The 21,250-nt window shown below is 37.1% G+C and overlaps 1 protein-coding gene across 1 annotated transcript in view; it reads right to left on the reverse strand.

Annotated features, from left to right (window-relative positions):
• Positions 1–5,574: 5,574 nt before the first annotated feature.
• ZBTB11 (zinc finger and BTB domain containing 11) overlaps positions 5,575–21,250 on the reverse strand; it is a 28,540-nt gene continuing 12,864 nt past the window's right edge. Inside the window, exons 4-11 of the mRNA XM_015092418.4 lie at positions 16,971–17,806; positions 16,587–16,766; positions 13,601–13,846; positions 11,934–12,078; positions 11,144–11,261; positions 8,599–8,757; positions 8,301–8,476; positions 5,575–7,730 (exon numbers count right to left, since the gene is read on the reverse strand). Of these exons, the coding sequence (XP_014947904.3) occupies positions 7,213–7,730; positions 8,301–8,476; positions 8,599–8,757; positions 11,144–11,261; positions 11,934–12,078; positions 13,601–13,846; positions 16,587–16,766; positions 16,971–17,806 (2,378 nt within the window). The 3' untranslated portion in view covers positions 5,575–7,212. The remainder of the gene's footprint in view (positions 7,731–8,300; positions 8,477–8,598; positions 8,758–11,143; positions 11,262–11,933; positions 12,079–13,600; positions 13,847–16,586; positions 16,767–16,970; positions 17,807–21,250) is intronic.

Here is a 21,250-nt window from a genome sequence, read left to right on the forward strand (position 1 = left end):
ATTAGCTGTCATGCTTGGGCCTCAGGGATGTGAGAACTTTTTCAGGCCAAAAGCCTTGGGCTACATCACAATAAACACCTACTTAGTTACTGCACGTAGACATAGAACTTTTATTCACATCTTGTGTTTTTTTAATGTAGATGTTCTGTTCTAAACTGTTTTCTTGTAAGTATAAGTCCTCTTTGGGAGTGTCTTATTTTCCTTATCAGCTGAATTCACATTGCTTAATATTTAGAAAAAAAAGTTGTGTACTATGTAGAATATCAAGGATGACAAGTATACACTAAGTCTGAACTCTGATGTATCTTTATCACTGATTGATGTCATCCAAATACACCAAAAATGAATTTCACTCAGAATCCAGTATTTTCCTGATCTCATGATAGTTACACACCTGAAGTTACTTATTTTATTCCTGCTTTTATTTTATATATAATATATAATTTAATATCTAAATATTTATAAAGATTTATATTAAATGATCTATTTTATATATATAACTGCTTTTAGAATTCCATGACTAATCTTAGTTGATGTGAAATGGTTAGATCAGTAGCAACTATGAATTTACCCATGTAACCATGACTGAAAATAAAGTTCCTAAATAATACTTCAAGAATATATAGTTATTATGCCCTGATTTTAATAAAAAGAAATACTGTATCAACATTCAAACAACTAAGATCATGGCATGCGGTCCCCTCACTTCATGGCAAATAGATGGGAAAACAATGGAAACAGATTTTATTTTCTTGGGTTCCAAAATCATTGCAGATGGTGACTGCAGCCATAACATTAAAAGATGTTCGTTGGAAGAAAAGCTATGACAAACCTAGACAGCGTATTAAAAAGCAGAGGATTACTTCACTGACAAAAGCCCATATAGTCCAAGCTATAGTATTCCAGTAGTCATGTATGGATGTGACAGTTGGGCCATAAAGGCTGAGCATCTAAGAATTGATGCTTTTGAACTGTGGTGTTGGAAAAGACTCTTGAGAATCCCCTGGACTGCAAGGAGATCAGATCAATCAATTCTAAAGGAAATCAGTCCCGAATATTCACTGGAAGGACTGATGCTGAAGCTCCAATATTTTGGCTACCTGATGCAAAGAGCTGACTCACTAGAAAAAACACTGATGCTGGCTGGCAAAGATTGAAGGCAGGAGAAGGGGACGACAGAGGATAAGTTGGTAGCATCACTGACAATGGACATGAGTTTTGACATCAGGAACTGGTGGACATCCACAAGATGGTGAAGGACAGGGAAGCCTGGCATGCTGCAGTACATGGGGTCGCAGGGTCGGACACAACTGAGCGTCTGAACACCACCACCTTTGTATCAAGTACTGCAAAGAAAATAATATGGAAAGAATGCAAGTATTGATACTAATTAGGTAAGAATTTGCAAATGGTTAAAGCAAATCTAACTGAAGATGCAACTGCGAATGAAAAGGTGTGTATGTGGGAATACGGTTATGTAAGGAATGTCTACTTTTCCACTTAGTTTTGCTACGAACCTAAAACTGCTCTTTAAAAGAAATAGTTTTTAAAAAAAAAAACCAAAATGTGGGCAGTGGTTTGACTTAATAGATTGACAAGGTATGTCTCTTAACCGTGAATCTAATAATACTATGTTTGATATACAACCCCCCAATTTGCTGTGAGAGAATATTAATCTGTGTATGAACAGTTATATGGATTACCATACCAGTAAATTTCCCAAAACATCATTTAAATGTAGTTACATTCTCAAAGGGTCACTCTGAGAAGACAATGTCCCTTTCCCAGTTGATTTTAAACAGGTGTTTCTTCTCATTCTATCTTATTTGAATGCTACAGTAGGCATTGACTATGAGATGCTCCAAGGAAGACAACTGGGAATCCTAAGTATAAATTTTATTACAGGCCTTGCTTTCTCCAATAGGGGGAACTGAAGAAGCAGGCATGGGACTTCCCTGGTGGTTCAGTGGTTAAGATTCTGCACTTACAGCGCAGGACGTGTGAGTTCGATCCCTCTTGGGAGAACTTAAGATACCATGTGCCACACTGCCAAAAACACAAAAAGGAGCTGCCGTTCTCTGCCATCTCTTAAGGGGTGCTGGTAGTGGCATCATGCTGAAACAGAAAGATTCTGATAACAGCCATCTCTTGTCACATTACACACTTTCATTACTAACTTATATGACTTCCCTGCTGTGGACATAGAGCCATTAGAAAACTAGGAAATTTCAAGATTAAGAGCAATTTCAGATATTAATCTGGAAGTAATGTGTGTAAGACACAAAAAACAGGGCAAGCATGAAAACTGGGAAGCCAAGATATTGGTAATATACTGCATGTGTGAGTTTATAAAATCTTTAGAGTACTATGTTAATGGTTTCCCAGGTGGTGAAGTGGTGAAGAATCCACTTGCCAATGCAGGAGATCAAAGAGATGTGGGTTTGATCCCTGGGACAGGAAGATCCCCTGGAGTAGAAAATGGCAACCCACTCCAGTATTCTTGCTTGAGAGACCCCATGGAGAGAGTAGCCTGCTGGGCTCTAGTCCTTGGGGTTGCAGAGTCAGACATGACTGAGCATACATCCACACATAAAATATGTTATCAGTAATTAGTAGTGATGTAAGAAGTAACAGATCAGAGACACTGCTAAGGAATTCATTGGCTGAATCACTGATGGAAGCATCCCAGATGACTAGGGGGTCTGGATCTAGGTACCTGGAGAATAGTAGATGCTGAAGAGAAAAAAAACTGACACACACACACATATATATACAGGATAACTTTTAAAGTTAAGAAAAACGTTCAGTCAAGATTTAGGAAAATCCACAGAGGGTTTTCAAGGGGAAATGGGGTCAACATAAGGCCTAATTGTATAACAGTAATTACCACTGGTGTGGGATGAACTATATGCCTCTTAAGTGTTTTCACATCTGTTGCGAAGTGTTGATATGTAGCTGAACTTACTGCCTACAGCTCATGAAATGGATGCCTGTGGAGTTAGAGCAAGGAATGAAAACAAACTCAAGTGATAGATTTATATGCAAATATTTCAGTAATTTTTTTTGTTTAAAATTTGAGAAATCTTTATTTGCTTTACACAGCAGTAAAAATTGTATATTATACATTGCCTGTGTGTGGGTTCAGTCACTAAGTCATGCCTGGCCTTTTCGCAACCCCCTTGACTAGCCCACCAGGTTCGTCCATGTAATTTTCCAGGCAAGAATACTGGAAAGGGTTACCATTTCCTACTCCATGTCATGTTTTCTAGTTGGCTTTCCTGGTGGCTCAGATGGCAAAGAATCTGCCTGCAACGCAGGAGACCAGGGTTTGATCCCTGAGTTGGGAAGATTCCCCCGCAGACAGGAGTGGCTACCCACTCCAGTATTTTTGGAGAATTCCATCCACGGGTTGCAGAGAGTCAGACATGACTGAATGACTGAGCACTTTCTAACTGAACTAATATTCCTATGAAAAGACAAAGATTGGCAGCCTGGACTTTTTTTCAAGACAATCATAGGAAATTTTCTGGTGGTCCAGTGGCTCAGCCTCCATGTTTCCACTGGAGGGGACATGAGTTCAATCTCTGGTCAGGGAGTTAAGATATTACATGCTGCACGGCCAAAAAAGCCAATCATATACTATGTATAAGAGAAATACCTTAAATATGAGGTTATGAGCAGGCTGACAGCAATAAGCATGGTAAAATGCACCACATGAATACCCCCCCCCCCCCAAAAATCCTGATGTAGCTATTTCACTATTTTAAAAATATTCATTTGGTTGTGTCAGGTCTTGGTTGTGGCATGCAGATCTCCCGTTGCAGTATGTGAGCTCAGTAACTGCTGCGCCGGGGCTTATTTGCCCTGCAGCATATGTGATCTTAGTTCCCCAAACAAAGATGGAACCCAAGTCCCCTGAACTGTAAGGTGGACTCTTAACCCCTGGATCACCAGGAAGGCCCTGTAGCTATTTTAATTTCAGTCAAAGTAGACGTAAGGCCAGGAGCATTACCAAAGGCTCTTCATGTTACCCTTTCATAATGATACAAGGTTTAACTCACCAGGAAAACAATTCTGTATCAGACAACTAATAACAGCTTCAAGATATATGAAGCAAAAATTGCCAGAGTTATTAAAAGGAGGAGAAATAGGCAAATCTACATTCATACGGTAGAGGTACTTTTCTAACTGATAGAACCAACAAACAAGAAAAAAAAGAATAGGGGTACAGGATATTTGAACAAAAATAATCATTTAATTGACACATACTATAACAATGCCTCCACACTGCATAAAATTAAATTCTCATGAAACATTTACAAAAATTGACCATTAAAAAAAAACCCTCATCAAATGTTAAATAAAAAAATACACAATATATTTTTAATCACAGTAAAATAATTTTAGAGATCACTAAAAGATAACCCCAAAACCCTCTATGTTTAGAAGTAAAATATGTGTGAAAGAATAAATTATAATGAAAATTTAAAAATATTTTAAATCAGTAACAGTGAAGGAATACCATATCCCAACGTGTGGAATGCTGTGAAAGCTGAGTTTAGAAGAAATGTACAGCTTTAAGTACATACATTAGAAAAGATAAAAGTCAGCAGGCCTTACCTGAATGGTGGTAAACTGGAAAGAGGCAGCAAATTAAGCCCAAAGTCAAGATGGCTCAGTGGTAAAGAATCCGCCTGCCAATGCAGGAGATGTGGGTTCAGTTTCTGGGTTAGGAAGAGCCCCTGGAGAAGGAAATGACAACCCACTCCAGTATTCTTGCCTGGGAAATCCCATGGACAGAGGAGCCTCGGGGGCTACAGACCATGGGGTCACAAAGAGTCTCAGCAACTAAACAACAACCTGTACTCTTAACATTTATAACATTCTGGAGAAATCCAATGAACAGCAGTATTCACTTCAAAACTTCAGATAACAGACTATAAAATAAGTCTGATATATTTATCCAAACAGTAAATGTAAAACCCCTGTTTAGGAACCTCCATGGTTCCTAAAGGTTTAAACTGCCATTATAGGTTGAATCCTCTAATTCAGTTATGAGTAGGAAGCATCATGTACAGTTTACACCACAGCTATTAAAAAAGAAAAAAAGACACTGAAAGTCTAGACTAAATCCAGCAGTTAAGGTAACTTTGTGAAATTACGTAAAAAGCCACTGGCATTTAATGAAACAGCACTAACAAGCAGATTTAATCAGGACATACCTGTCTGACAACAACAAATCAATGTGTGCTTTTAGAAAGGAATTATTATAAACAGTTTCTCCATGGAAATATAAAACTGAATTTTTGGAATCTTAATACTTACTTCTGCATGAAATTTATGTAATTCTCTAAACACACTTAAATTATCCAAACATGGCAGTTAACTGTACTACTTTTGATTTTGTTGTACGATTATGTTTAAGTGTAATAATAAGTCTTAATAGTATTGTATGTTCCCTCAGTGGTTATTTTTAATGTGTTCAATTTCCCTCCTCTTTAAAAATGGATTAACTTAATAATAAACAGCAACTGATTTATGAGCTGAAAATAGTGACAAGCTTAACTTCACAGCTTATGCTTTAAACAAGATTCAACATCTTTTATTTACATATTTATGACATACATTAATGATCTTACCCAATTAACTAAATCTAATAACAGTGGTGACAATGGAACATAAAGACAATTCCAAATTTTAGATCGAAATACATTTTCACTAACTGAAACATACGATTAAACAAGCAGCCATTATAAAGCTGTAGACTGTATGTCAATCCACTTAAAATTGAAAATCAGCCACACAGCTACCGAAACAATGGGAAATGTGCAAATGCAAATATTACATATGCAGGTATAGCACATGCATGGCATCACATTTATTTTTCTTTTAAGCCACTTAAAGTAAACTGGAATAAGCATTTTAATAATATATATACATCAAGGCACATTCTTTTCTTGTGCTTTAGGAATGATTTACATGTGATTTGCTTATATCTTAATTTTACACCTTATATTAGCTTATTCTAATACTTAGAAGTTTAAGTTTAACAATTATAACTTGAGTGGTAGTATCCCAGGAGAGAAATGTGATATCTCCCCATGGTTATTTTGAAAAATGAGAAAATTAGATAGCTTACAGAGGTGGGAATTTAAAAATCAAACACACAAATTAATTTTTCAGGCAACTTTTAAAAAGAATTTACTTTTAACAATTTGGTGGGCCATAATCAATTCCTTTAAGTAGTATACTATAATGAGGGTTGAACTGAAGAATTTTCAATATTCTGAAATTACTTGACAATTATATGGTATCCACAGGACTGCTGTAGATATCTATATTGCTATCCTATTTCTAAACTGCAGTTTTTTAACAAAATTGAACAATTAAACATGATACAAAAGTTACAAACAACCAAACTTAGTTTTAACCTTTCTCCCCCCCCCATTTATTTTCTTGTTATCAAGGAGAAATTTCCCATCAACAGAGATTATTAACAGTGTTCTTTGCTCATGGTCAATTTACTTGCCTTGAAGGTTAGCATAGTAAGGCTTAATAGGCATTTCATGCATTTGAATTGCATTTGAAAAATTAGCTATTCATTTAAGGGTTCCCCATACAGATTAAGTACACTGTGCAAACTTGATTACAACATGTAACTCATTAAGTGCTTTACAACAGAATAAAGAATCCCTGACTTTATAAAGGGATAAAATAAATAGTAAGTCAAGAATCACAGATGTGAAGCATTTAAAACAATGTAACATACCTATGTATCCTACTAAAATGTTTTATATTAGAATTTTTAATCCATAAACAGGGCAAATGAAATCACAGAACCTCTATATTTTGAGAATAAAAGAGAAAAGCCAATTAGTACAGCCTTTTAAATGCAAAGTATATATAATCAAGTCAAAATGCAAATAAAACTGTACGGTTTTTAATTTAGTACAGTTCTTTTTAAACATTAATTCATAAAAAGTATACCATGATAATCCACTGCCACCAAATAGATTTGTTTTCAATTTGTTTACAGTAAATGGACTTTTCTACAGAACCATTAGCTAGACAAATCATATCTTAAAACACCACCAAATAGCCCAGAGCCTGGACATACAAACTCCAGGCAGATAGTCACACAGTATTGTAAACAAATGTTCTGTGAGTTCAATATACACGAGACATCGCTTCTTTTTATCTCTATTACTACATTCATTCTGTTTCTGAAATATGTGCCACCTCTACTTCAACAGTTTGAATAGCTTCTGCGACTTCAGAGAGCTTTTGTCCTTGCTGCTGTGCCAACACATAATTAACCACTTGCATAATACTTTGGTCAGAGAGTGTAGATACTGACGGACATTCTTCAGTCGCTGCAACAGCTTCAAGAGCTTCCATAGTTTCTCCCGTCACTACCACAGTTTCAAGTTCTTGAGGACCACTGTTTTCTTGTTCCTGCATATCTGCTGTTAAGATGCTAACAGCATGCTCCACTTGAGTTCCCTGGTTATGAAACTGAAGGGTATCTTTTTCCAGCATGATCTTGCAAGGCACATAATCTCTGTGGAATTTAGTCATATGTTTACGGAGTGTTCTAGCATCTATGTAGGCTTCACTACACACAGGACAGACATAAGGCCGTTCACCTGTATGTGTTCTGACGTGGCGTTTCAGAGATCGGGCATCAGCCCAAGCAACTCCACATGTTAAGCACTCAAATGGCTTAACTCCTAGTAAAAGGAAAAAAAAAAAAGAAAAGAGAGGGGTATGTGTGTGTGTCTGTGGTGAGGTCCAAGTACCAAAATTTATTACAGCTGCCTGATAAATAATGCTTTTAAGTACAGTAGCCCATAAACCTTACTATCTTGACTATGGCCATCTTTTAGTTAGGGCCAAATGGTTTCCCCTAGAATAAAGCAGATTCTGGATATAACCTTTCTAAAGATGTTCCTATAGATAGAAGTTACTCTGAGACAATTTTGAGTTTCTGTGAAAGTCCCTTTACAACTTCATAGCAATCCTATAATCCTAGGATAAAAAAACAGAAGCTCAAGTAATCTATTCCAGCATAAAAATACTAATACAGAATATTAAGCTCACTAAGAAAGGAATGTATCTACACAACAATTAGGTAGTCAGATTCACAATCACTGCTATTATTTGAATAAATCTTCCATAATATGGGATTAATCTCTCATTAAGGAAGATGACAGACAGGAATGGAAAAGGAAGAATCACTACTGGACTGGTTTTTACTCTATTTAAAGGTCTATCTATTAAACTGCATGAAGCATAGTTACCTCCATGGTTGTTCATGTGTCTTCTATACTCTCTCAGCTGAGTGAATTTTCTTCCACACTGTTCACACACCCGTTCCAGGTTTTGCTTTGCTCGTCCTTTTTTTCCATGGGTAGCTTTCTTTACATGCCTTCTGAACAATGCTTTTTCATAAAATTCTTTGCCACATATATTACACCTAAAATAGAGGAAAAACACAAATTATCTTTTCCTAAACACCAAAACCAACTAATGGACTAACAATTAATCCAAGTACATACATATCTCAATTAAGCTCAGATTCGCCCCAGATTTACCCACCTGTATGGCTCAGTGACAGAATGAGATTTCACATGGGAATACCAGTCTTTCTTCCAACTATAGCACTTATCACAAAATTGGCACTGGAATGGCTTCACACCAAGATGTTTGTTCATGTGCTGGCGAAGGTCTCTAGCTTCAAAGAAACTTTTCTCACATCTGCAATAACAAAGTCCATTCACCCAAATGGATCATCTTATTCTTTTAAAAGAAGTTTCCAAGAACTCAGTATATTCCTGAGTTTCTAGAACTCTACAAGATGATCCCAATTTAAAACAAAACAAAATCTTAGTATTGCAATCTTGCATCAAGGCTCGAGTGTGTTAAGTTCTTTTAGTTCCAGAGTACTAGAAACATTTTAGAAAGAATCCTGCAAAGCTCCCAAAGGTTATCATAAAGGTGAGTATCTATCTTCTCCTCAACTCCTTGGGATGTGCCCTTTTTACATCCCTTTTCACCCTCTCCCATTCTGTCCATCTGTTGGGGGAAGGATTTACTCCTGCCCATAAGGATAGAGCAACTAACTTAGGTATAAGTCAATCAGAGCACAGCATTCTCTCGGCCATTGTGATTGATCCACATAAGACCAAATGCCTTAGCCAGATTCAATGGGAGTGACCTCAGGGCTTTTATAGGAACATGAGAAATGCAGCTTGACAATTTGGGAGTTGAGGGGATGTGAGGCTGAAACCACTGCCACTGTCTTATCCGCATGGAGCCTCACAGACATCAAGTGCTAATGAATCTGAAATCAATTTACATTAAACCATTCAGACTTCTAGTTCATTCAAGCCAGTTTAAACTGGGTTTTCTTACATTTGCACGTATAAAGGTATGCATAATAAACTACTTTTCTTTTAAAATAAGACTGAGTAAGGGGACTCCCCTTCCAATGCAGGGGGTTGCGGGTTTGATTCCTGGTCACCTCAGGGCCAAAACATAAAACAGAAGCAATACTGAAACAAATTCAAAAAAGGCTTTAAAAATGGTACACATCAAAAAATCTGTAAAAAATAAAAATAAGACTGATCAGAGTGACATCAGCAAATACGGGCAGAGTTGGTAACTCCAAAAGCCCAACCTTCCATAAAATCAGTAGACAAAGTGGCAAAAACGGTCAGAATCAATTTTACTGAAGCTCTGGAAACTGATTAAAAGTTGGCAGCAACCAGGTAATTATTTAATTAAGAAAAAAAATGGTTGAATCCTGGTAAAAGAGCTTTGTGGCATTTCAACTCATCCTGATCCCATCCCCTGGCTCCTCAGCACAGTAGACATAGAATTAATTCTCGCTATGGGTTCACGTATCAGAGGGACTTAAACCGAACTGCAGTTGTTTTGAACCATCTGGTACCTCTCAAAGTGCTTGCTCTTATTTAGCCAAATTCCCCCAGGGCTGAGGACTTGGGGAGTGATGGGGAGAGTTGAGAGGAGGGATTGGTTGGAAACATTTAAAGGTAAAGGTATTAGCCACAGCTGCTGGAGCAAGGAATGGCAGTTGGGAGGAAAGGCTGGAGAATGAGCTACTTCACGAAATAAGACCTTTGAAAAACTCTCACATATTCCCAGGCATCTAGAAGTCCAAATTATTTGCCCAGGGCTGGCACATGCTCAGAAAAGACCTGAAATGCTTCATGCTCTCACCGATGGCTGACTCTGCACAAACAGAAAGAGAAGACCTAGGCAGGATTGTAAACTGCCTGGCTGAGTGTTGAAGGCATTCTGGAATCAGTGGTGATGCTTGCACAACTCTGAATGTACCGAGAGCCACTGAACTGAACACTTTAACATGATAAATGTTGTATGAACTTTATAAAAGGGATCTCAGGAGGTTCTGGAAAAAGAGGGAGAGGAAAGGAGTCTGAAGAAAAAGAGAAATGAGCAACGAGTCCAGTACTTCTTCAGAAGCATTGTCTATAAAGAATCTCTGCCTGGCACCAAGGGACCCTTCGTTCCTACAGTCCCTACCCCTAGGTCGCACATTTGAGGAATTTCTTTAAGGCATTTAAAATGAATGATTCATATGGTATGAGATTTACAATGCAAATAAAACTGCTAAATATTAAATAGGAACACCTAGACAAAGGCAAACTGATTAAAATCAAGAGTAAACAAATAGTAAAACTTTTTAAAAAGTAAAATAATAGTTTACTATTAGATTCAACTTTTTTTTTTCCAGTTTTACTGAGGTGTAACTGACAAAACTGTAAGGTATTTTAAGTGTAAAACATGATTCAGAATGTGTGTATACACACACATGCACATTGTGAAAGGATTTCTACCGTTTGTTAACACATCCATCACCTCAGATATACACATATATGTGTGTATGTTTATATAATTACATATGAATATTCAAGCTCCACTTCCTTAGCAGAGTTCAATTACAGGTGAACTTTGAAAGTGACACATTATCAACAGTGATACTGCATCAAACTGTATCTAATCAACTTCAGCCACCTCAAATATTTTCCTTTGAAACAACTTTCAAATGAACTAAGTAAGAACATAAATTAACTGAATGGTTCACATACTAAATACTTACTGAGTACAATGATAGCCTCGAACCTCAGGCTTTGGTTGGTGTTTCTTTAGGTGCTTGCTAAGCCCAGAGCCTCTATGAAAAGACTTTCCACAAACTGAGCAAAGGTACTTGGACTCTCCTATAAAAATTAAAAAGCATGTCACAAATCCAGTGATCAGGTGCTCTTCTAACAAGACTTTATGTCATACTTCAGAAGCTACTTTATCAAGTGAACACAGAAGCTATGACTTTTGGCACCCACCTTCTAATAACAAACTATGTCAAATATCCTATTTCCTCTCAATACAGTACTAGTGAGGCCACTACTGCCCAGAGAATTTGGGAGGCTTGCATGTCATCTGGATTGTAACAGTGTAGAGTTATATACAAGTTCTACAGCAGTTATCTACCCTTCCTTCATCAGCCACTTCTACGTAACTGCTTTAAACACGTGAAAATAATATATGTGGACTAAAAATTCTAATTATAAACCACATACTTGTTGACAGTTACATCTGCTTATTGCTTAACTTTTTAAGAAAATTAATTTAATTAGAAGATAATTACTTTACAATATTGTGGTGGATTTAGCTATACATTGACATGAAGCAGACATGTGAACTAATTAAAAAAATTTTTTTAAACTTTTATACAAATAAGACAGCTCTAAAACTAGATGTAAGAGAAACTTTTAAGCTTTACTCTCATTAATTTAAAAAACTGCACATATACAGTCTTATAGCATAATCAATACACTAGGTAAGCTACCAGTCTATAACGTGTAACTATGTCAATGTAAATTTCTCGTTACCTGTGTGAATACTCATATGTTCTTGAAGACTCCTTTTGGTAACAAATGACTTCACACATAGTTCACACTGGAACTGCTTCTGTGACTGATGGAGACTCTGGTGTAATTTTAGACCGTGTTTGTAGATGAAAGTCTTTCCACAGACCTAAAGGAGCATGGTTATTTAAATAAGTAAAACAGAAAAAGAGTTAAGGGCTGTTTCTGAAGAATGAAGATAGAGAAGCTAGTATGCTATTTTAAATTAAAACCTTAAATTATAAACAAAATGACAATGTTTAAGTTGAAACAAGGGCCTGAGATTTTAAGTTCGCTGATTATCTCCCGATTCCGTACTTAACAAATATTTCTGTTTTTCTTACAACCATGCAATCTGTGGAAGAACTCAAAACAGTACCAAAAAGCCCTCACACTGTCTTTTCTGAAACTGGTAAACAATATACATTAAAAGAGACATGAAAGCTTAGTCGAGAACAATATACTCATTCACATCTATACCAACTAAAACAGTGCTTCTCAAACTCTCCATGATGAAGTACCAGTCTTTTTTTCCTTTCCTCAATCTATTAGGGATTTTTGTTAAACACAATAAAGATGCCAAACAATGTCAAATTGCCATGACAGTTTCTACATGCTTACTCTCCATTTTTTCACTTATCTTCCATGGGCCACACATCTTGAGTAGTGCTACAGTAGAAGACCAGAGATCCAATTAACACTTAATTTTTAAATATATGAAGACAATGATGGTTAGGACTTGGCTTCAGAATAACTGAAGGGAAGGGGTAGGAAGGGAGTGAGTGACAGTCATATGAAACACAACTAAGCATAGATAACCACCAAGGACCTACTGTATAGCACGGGGAACTACACTCAGTATCTTCTAATAACCTATAGTAGAAAAGAATCTAAAACAGAATGGATAAATAGCTGAATAACTTTGCTGCATATCTAAAACTAACACAAAATTATAAATCAACTGTATTTCAATAAAACTTTTTTCATTAAAAAAAAAACCTCGCAAATGACCATGTGTTGATAACTACTAAAACTGGGTAAAGGGTATATAAGGGTTTATTCTATTCTCTGACATTCTTTTTTCATATAATACAAAGCTTAAAAAAACAACAGAGAAAAACATCAAAAATGTTACTGGCTCCGAAACTATCAATAAAAATAGTGGGTCATCCTTATATGCAAGGCTACAGGTGCTGCTAGAAATTTTTCACTGTTTCAAATAGCCCAAAGCTGGCTGATCACAGGATTCTGAACCGGCAATCACACTTTGACATTTAGTCTTCAGCTCTGGAGAAGGACACAGAGTTTAGGCAGAATTTCTGCTAAGATTTAAGTCACAGGTTCCTTCCCAAGCCAGGCTGGCCCTGCCGAACATGAAGGTATGATTTAGAAGCTGGTTATTCTCACCCAGTACCACTCTGAATTCCATCACGTCTCCTCAACACTCTCAATAGATTTACTTCAAACTACAACTTCAGACAACAAATTAAAGAGCAAAAATGGGAATCACCCTTGACCTAAGCAACAAACTGAAAAAGTTACGGACTTTAAGGGATATTTTACTAAAGTGATGTGGCTCCAGATTCAACCAGTCTTATTGTCAGTTATATTCTGCTGCTGCTGCTGCTAAATAACAAATATAATGATTTTACCTGGCATGCATGTGGTTTTACACCTGTGTGCTTTAACATATGTATTCGAAGAGAATATAATTTAGGCAATGTCCTTCCACATATGGAACATATAAATTCTCGTTTGGTTCTGCCCTTCTCAGACGATGACCCTGATGCCTCATTCGATGCGGAACTGGAAGAGGACGAAGTAGGTGCATCTTTCCTGGTATGTCGAATAAGGTGGGCTCGCAAGGAGGCACTGTACTGAAACTGTTTCTTACACAACTAGAAGAAAAAGTAAGTTTAAGTTCTACCTCAATGTATTTTCATTACAAATGTTAAGTAAAACGCAACTCATATTTCAACTTGCCATTTGTCTGTTACAATTACAAAAACACATAAACTATATAAAAGACACAGTATACCAGGTACCAGATTATACAGATAAAAGGGACAGACCCAGTCTCTACTCTGCAGGGGTTTATAATCTAACCACAGAAAAAGGATTTATATGTAAACAGGTGAAATATTTAAGAAGGGGGAGTAATCAGAGTAAGGAAAAGCCTCAGACAAAAGGAAGCACACTATTATTATATGAATACTAACAGTTGTTAGGTGGAGCAACAACAGGGGCTTGAAAATGTGGGAGGATAAAACTGTGATAGTCCTTGGGACTTGTTTGCTTTTAATTTTTACACTGTGTTTGTTTTTTATGTTTCATTTATTTGCCTGCGCTGGGTCTCAGCTGTGACAGACAGGATTTTCGGTCTTTGCTGTGGCATGTGAGATCTAGTTCCCCGACCTGGGGTTGCACCTGGCCCCATGCACTGGGCGTGTGGAATCTTCGCCCCTGGACAGCAAGGAAGGTCCAGTCCTTGAGCTTTATCCTGTACTTGCTCAGTATTCCTGAAAGCTTCTGCTCTTTATTTTAAAATCAATGCTATACACAGTCACGATCCATAAGACGTTTTTTAAAATGAATAAAACTGGCCTGTTGGTCCACTACTTCTACTTTTTTGACACTTTCTCAATGATCATCTCTGTGATTCTGAGTAATATGAACAATAGGAGGTGAGTCTCTCCTTCACCTTTCACTCTCTACACATACATAATTCCTTTCATTACCATACTTGCTCAAGACAGCTTTATCATCATTTTGGTGAGATCAATTTCAGTGCTTACATTATTTGGATGATGTACATGTTATTACAGCTGGACAATACAGTACAGTATGATTTTCTTCCCTTTCCTTTTGCTTTCCCTTTTACTTCTCTTTGTATTTACTGCTAGTCTGTTGTCAAACCTTGCCTCAATTGTTGGCTGAGAGAAGGTCTGAACACATCACCTTGTGGGATATCTCCATCAAAGCACTATGCTGTGTTCCAAACTGGTGCAACTGTTTCACAGATTGGACCCCATGTTTTCCACTTCCCATGTCTTGATCATTTTGGTGGAATACCTCTACCAACAGCTTTCTGAGAAAGGGAATTTAGGGGGTAAAACTCTGCAGACCTTGCAAGTCTTAAAACTGTTCTTACTATACCATCACAAATATAGTCTGACTATTGACTTCAAGTTAGAAATCATTTCCTTTTATAATAGTAAAGATATTGTCCCTTTATCTTCTAGCTTCCACTGTTGCTACTGAAATGTCTGAAACTATTCTAACCCTTTTCCTTTCTCTCTTCCAATTTGTAAGATTTTCTTTGTCCCCTGATTCAGAAATTTCATAATGCATTTGGTAAAGAATTATTTTAAACCATGATTCTGAACATCTGCCATGTCCTTTTAACAAGGAAACTTCTATGCTCGAGTTCTAAAATGTTTTTTTCATTGCATTAATTCTTTCTCTCCATGCTGTTTAGAATTACTTGGACATTAGAGCTAATATAAATCATACTTGTGTTTTGGGTTTTATGTGCATTTTTTTTTTTTTTAGTTTTCTTCTAACTGCATAGTCTTAAATTCCTCAAAGTTGCTTTTTGCTTGAAATATTTGTCAGGAGTCTGTATACCTGATATTTATTCACATTTCAGAGTAAGACATTTAAAAACTAATTGGGGGGGAAAAAAAAAAAACAACTAATTGGAACTTGTGTGTAAGTAGGGATGTAAACAGTCAACCCTTGGCTTTAGTGAGTGGTATCTTTAGGTCTTTTTCTTAACTGGGCTTCAGATTTCTCATCTCTAAGAAATCTTTCTATTTTAAGGTTAAGGGTTTGGCTGTTAACATTCCAGGACTTGAGTAGGGAAAGAGCACTTTCAATATTCTATAGTATAGAAGCTTCTACTTTCCCTTGTTGGGTATACCACACTGATACATTCACCCTCGTATCCACAGTGCTCTCTAGAGCAGCTGTGGTTTTATCTTTTTCAGAGAATAGAAGATGGATCTTTGACTGAAGGCATGGTGGTAGTGATCGACTTGCTTCTTAAAAAGACTTTCTAACCATCAGCCTTACCTCTACTTTCAAGGTCACTAGTATCATTAATTCCTGAACCTCCTGGCAGTTCTGCAATACAATTTGGATTGGTTCTTAGCTTTCCATGCTGAAAGGCTGGGAATGGCCCTTTCACATTTACTGACTCAATGACTCCATCGAGGGACTTCCCTGGCAGCCCAGTGGTTAAGACCCCACACTTCCACGGAGCATAGGTCTGATCCCTGGTCAGGGAACTAGGATTCGAGTGCTATGTGGTACAGTTAAAAAAAAAAAAAAAAAAAAACACAACACTACATTTATGTATCAGAGGCCAGAATTTAGTTGCTATGGTCTCCTGTTCTTTTTGCCTCTCTATGAACTTTCTAAAAAGATCATTGTACTGTCATCTTTCTACGGAAGAAGCAGAGGTAAGTCACTGAACATTTTTTGACAAGAACATGACATGTATCAATCAGCAGATAACTATGACAGCAATATAAGGGAGAAGGAGAATACAAATGGTAGCATAATAACAAAGCAGTAAACTGGAGTCTATTTATAAAGAAGTTAGAGCCATTTATAATTAGCTTTCCAGATACTTACTGGACACTTGTAATCTCTAGCTCTTTCATGTTTCAGTATGTGCTTTATAAGGGCATATCGTCTCTGAAAAACCATTCCACATTCCCCACATTTATGGGATGCTTCTTCTTCTGTATTCTCTTTAGCATCTCTTTTTGGCTGTTTCATCTTTTTTCCTCTTTGAACTAATTTCTGAGCCACCTGATTAAGGAACAGAAAACACAATCCAAATTTAACTATCTCAAATTCACATTACCTTATTAATAACATTGGTATTTAAAACATTAAATTGCTTTCCTGCACCCACTCCCCTCCTCCTCAAAATATTTTTCACCATAAATTTATCAATAGAATGCTTTCAACTTAAAAGTAAAACTACAAAGGTGAACTCTTTCTTCATCATACCTGCTGAACTGCTGACTTGGGAATGGCTTTCCGTTTCTGCAGCTTCTTCTCCATTCCTTTGTGTAGTCGGATATATCCTCCTTCATTAACAGATCGCTGCCGAAGTCTGCTTCTGTAAGTATCATCATCAGGGCTATGGTCCATCAGTGCTGTCGGTTCAGCTCGACTTTCCTCATCTTTTGAGGACGGGTCAAGGTCCTGCCTATGCTCTGAAATGTCTTCAGCACAGATATCCTCAGCTGCTGTATTATTTCCTGTATCAGTGTTTCCTGGAGAGCTACTGATTACATTCTCTTGTGGAAGCTTAGGAAGAGTACTAGAAACTGTTCTATCTTCTCTGCTGTTTAAAGTTCCCAGTTCTGTCTGGTTGTTTTTTGTTACTAAATCAACAGACTCCATTTCAGGTTGAGAATCAGTTACACAGCCCACAGGCGACGCGGTGGCTTCAGCCTGTGAAGAAACGCGGGGCTCGGGTTGTTGTCCTAGCTCTCCATTCTGCTCTGGCAATTCTCCATTCATCAGTAGCACGATCTCACAGTCCCCAAGTTCAGTGGATAAAGTTGTTGTGGTTCCTGTGTTGGCCACGGGAGGTGCTGGACCTCCACTTTGTTCTTGTAAGTCCTGTGTAGACGCAACTGTTTGTACTTCACCCTTCTTATACACTGTTAGCTGCTTCTCTTCCATTAGTTTATGCACACTTTCACAGATTTCTAAAACTTCTGACATAAAAAGATGACGAGCCAAGATGGCTACATCAGCCATGCTACAGAAGTCAAAACTTAGCACAGAAGTATAGGCAAATTCCAGTAAAGGAAGGAAACTAGCCTTACAAAAACCTATGCGAAACAAGGAAGATGAAAGACAAAAAAGTCAAATCACCACTAAAACACCTTGTAAAAACAACTAATGTATCTTCATGACAATATAAAATATAATATAAAGGCAAATATAACCATTTATTCTGAAATTAAAACACTCTGGAATTGTTTTGAGCTCTGGTTGCTTATTAAGCCTTGACTAACTCACTTCCATGAGTTGTGTCTCTCAATACCTAAAATAGAAAATAATATCACACTTACTACCTCAAAGAGTTGTTGTAAGGCAGTCATTTTCAAACTGTACTCCTTAGAACCCCGGGGGTTCCTCAAATTCCCCTCAAGAAACAGCTGCTGGAGAACGGAGGGTACAAAAAGAGAGGGAGGCAGGTGAGTAGGCAGGGTCCAACCAACCCGTCCCCTAACCTCACTGCAGTAAACACAGCTGTGCATTTCAAAACAGAAGCTCATATAAAAATTTGATTGTGAACAAACTGTTCTATTACTAAAAATTTTAAAACAAGGTCTATAGCAGAGGGTTGGCAAAATTTTTCTGTCAAGAATCAGATAATAAATACCACAGGCAATAAGGCATCTGTTTCAACTACTTAATTCTGCCACTGTAGCTGCAAAGAGAAACCACGTATTGTAACATGTATGTAAAGGAGTGTGGCTATGCCACAATATAACTTTATGGAGGAAAAGAAGGGAGGACTGCCCTTCCGGCTATAGTTTGCTTATCTTTGGTCTAAGGAATAAGACAAATTACTACACACCAGGCACTGGAGAAGGCAATGGCACCCCACTCCAGTACTCTTGCCTGGAAAATCCCATGGACAGAGGAGCCTGGTAGGCTGCAGTCCATGGGGTCACAAAGAGTCAAACATGACTGAGCAACTTCACTTTCACTTTTCACTTTGATGCACTGGAGAAGGAAATGGCAACCCACTCCAGTGTTCTTGCCTGGAGAATCCCAGGGACAGGGGAGCCTGATGGGCTACTGTCTCTGGGGTCGCACAGAGTCGGACACGACTGAAGCGACTTAGCAGCAGCAGCAGGCATGAGGTTCCCATTTTATGTGAGAAAATAAGATCAGTTCCATTCTAAGTTCTCAGTACTTCACATTCAAAGACCATTGTTAATATTCCCATGATTCAGAAATTAGAAGATTACATGGTCGTAAGTCCAATTCCATCTCCATAACCAAAACGAATTAACAGTTTATACAGCTTTTTAAGAGTCTCTTTATACAGCCCAATAAATACTCTTCTGTCTCTTCTTACAACAGGTATCGATTTACACACACTTTACTGTGCCTTGTTTTCTTATATGTAATAATTTATCTTAAGAGATCTTTTATTAAAAATGACAGAGGGCCAAAGCAACCTTTTAAACTCATGTTTGCAGTATTTTCAGTTTTGACTGAAGATACATAAAATGTGGTCCTTTTACATAGGCAAATAAGGGATAAGCAAGTAACAAGCATACAAGGAAGCCTTAACCTATGAGATGTACTAGGAGTCAGGTTGAAAGCTGGGGAAACATCACATCAACATGACTAACATCGCTAATCTGTCATTCCTAGGAAAGCTGATAATTAAGTTGGCTGAAGCCATATTAATACTGCTACAAATCATGAATTCAAGTTAATAAGCCTGAAGTAAGAAAGAGTATTTCTTAAAGAAAAATGCACTTTGGTCTTTTACCTAGTACCTTTTTAATTTCTAAGTTGAAGTCAATCCAGAAGCATGGAAGAATACTGTTAAAATGATCACACTACCAAAAGAAATCTACAGATTAAATGTGATCCCTATTAAATTACTCATGACATTTTTCACAGTACTAGAACAAATAAACCTACAATTTATAGGGAACCATAGAAGATCCAGAATAGCCAAAGCAATCCTGAGTTAAAAAAAAACAAAGCAGGAGGGAGGCTTCAGACAATAAATACAATGCTACAGCAATTAAAATAGTTTGGTACTGGCACAAAAACAAACATATGGATCAATGGAACAGAATAGAGAGCCCAAAATAAACCCATAAACCTAGGGCCGATTAATCTTCAACAAAGGAGCCAAGAATATGCAATAGGAAGAAGTCTCTTCAACAAAGGGTGTTGGGCATGTTGGAAAGCTACACATAAATCAATGAAATCTGAACGCTCCTTCACATGATACACAAAAATAAACTCAAAATAGCTTAAAGACTTAAATATAAGACATGACACCATAAAAATCCTAAAAGAGACCATCAGCAAAACATTTCTTGACATAAATCATACCAAGGTTTTTTTTCTTAGGTCAATCTCTCCAGGCAATAGACGTAAAAGCAAAAATAAACAAATGGGACCTAATCAAACTTACAAACTTTTGCACAGCAAAGGAAACCACAAACAAAAAGGAAAGGTAATCTATGGAATGGGAGCAAACAATGTGATCAACAACTGTTTAATCTTCAAAACACACACAGCTCATACAACAACATCAACAAAACAAACAACCCAATCAAAACATGGACAGAAGAACTAAATAAGACATTTCTCCAAAGAAGACATACAGATCGCCAATAGGCATATGAAAAGACATTCAACACTGCCACTGTGGAAAACAATATGGAGGGTCCCCCAAAAATTATTAACACAGTTGCCATATGATCTCCATCATTCTCACTCCTGGGCATATCTCCAGACAAAACTATAATTCAAAAAGATACATGCACCTCTATATTCACAGCAGCATTATTTACAATAGCTAAGACATGGAAACAATCTAACTGTCCACTGACAGATTAACGCATGAAGAAGATGTGGTACATACGTACAATAAAATGTTGCTCAGCCATTAATTGCAGCTACATGGATGGTCCTAGCAATTATCATACTAAGTGAAATCAGAGCGAGAAAGACAAATCCTATATGGTATCACATACACCTGGAATCTAAAATATGACACAAATGAACTTACCTACAAAACAGAAATGGACACACAGAGAACAGACTTGTTGCCAATGGTAAAGGGGAGTGGAGGAGGACTTGGGGGGAGTTTGGGGTTAGCCTATGAAAACTACTATATAACAGGATTGGTAATAGCAACGTCCTGTATAGCACAAGAGACATACTATGCAGTGATAAACCATAAAGGAAAAGAGTATTTAAAAAGAATATATATATAAAACAGAATCCCTTTGCTGTACAGCAGAAATTAATGTAATGCTCTACAACATTGTAATCAACTATACTTCAGTTTAAAAAATTTGGTTAATAGGTAAAAAGGATTACTGGGCTTTTGTTTACCGAAGTACAGCAGACATACAATATTATATGTTTCAGGGGTGCAACAGTGTCCCACAATTTTTAAAGGTTATACTTCTGCTTGTAGTTATTCCCTGTACTGTATAATATATCTTTGGAGTCAAGTATTCTTTAAGAGCAGTGCTGAGCAAACAGCATTGATTGCTACTGAC

This window comes from Ovis aries, chromosome 1, assembly GCF_016772045.2.
Source record: "Ovis aries strain OAR_USU_Benz2616 breed Rambouillet chromosome 1, ARS-UI_Ramb_v3.0, whole genome shotgun sequence".
Lineage (NCBI taxonomy): Eukaryota > Metazoa > Chordata > Mammalia > Artiodactyla > Bovidae > Ovis > Ovis aries.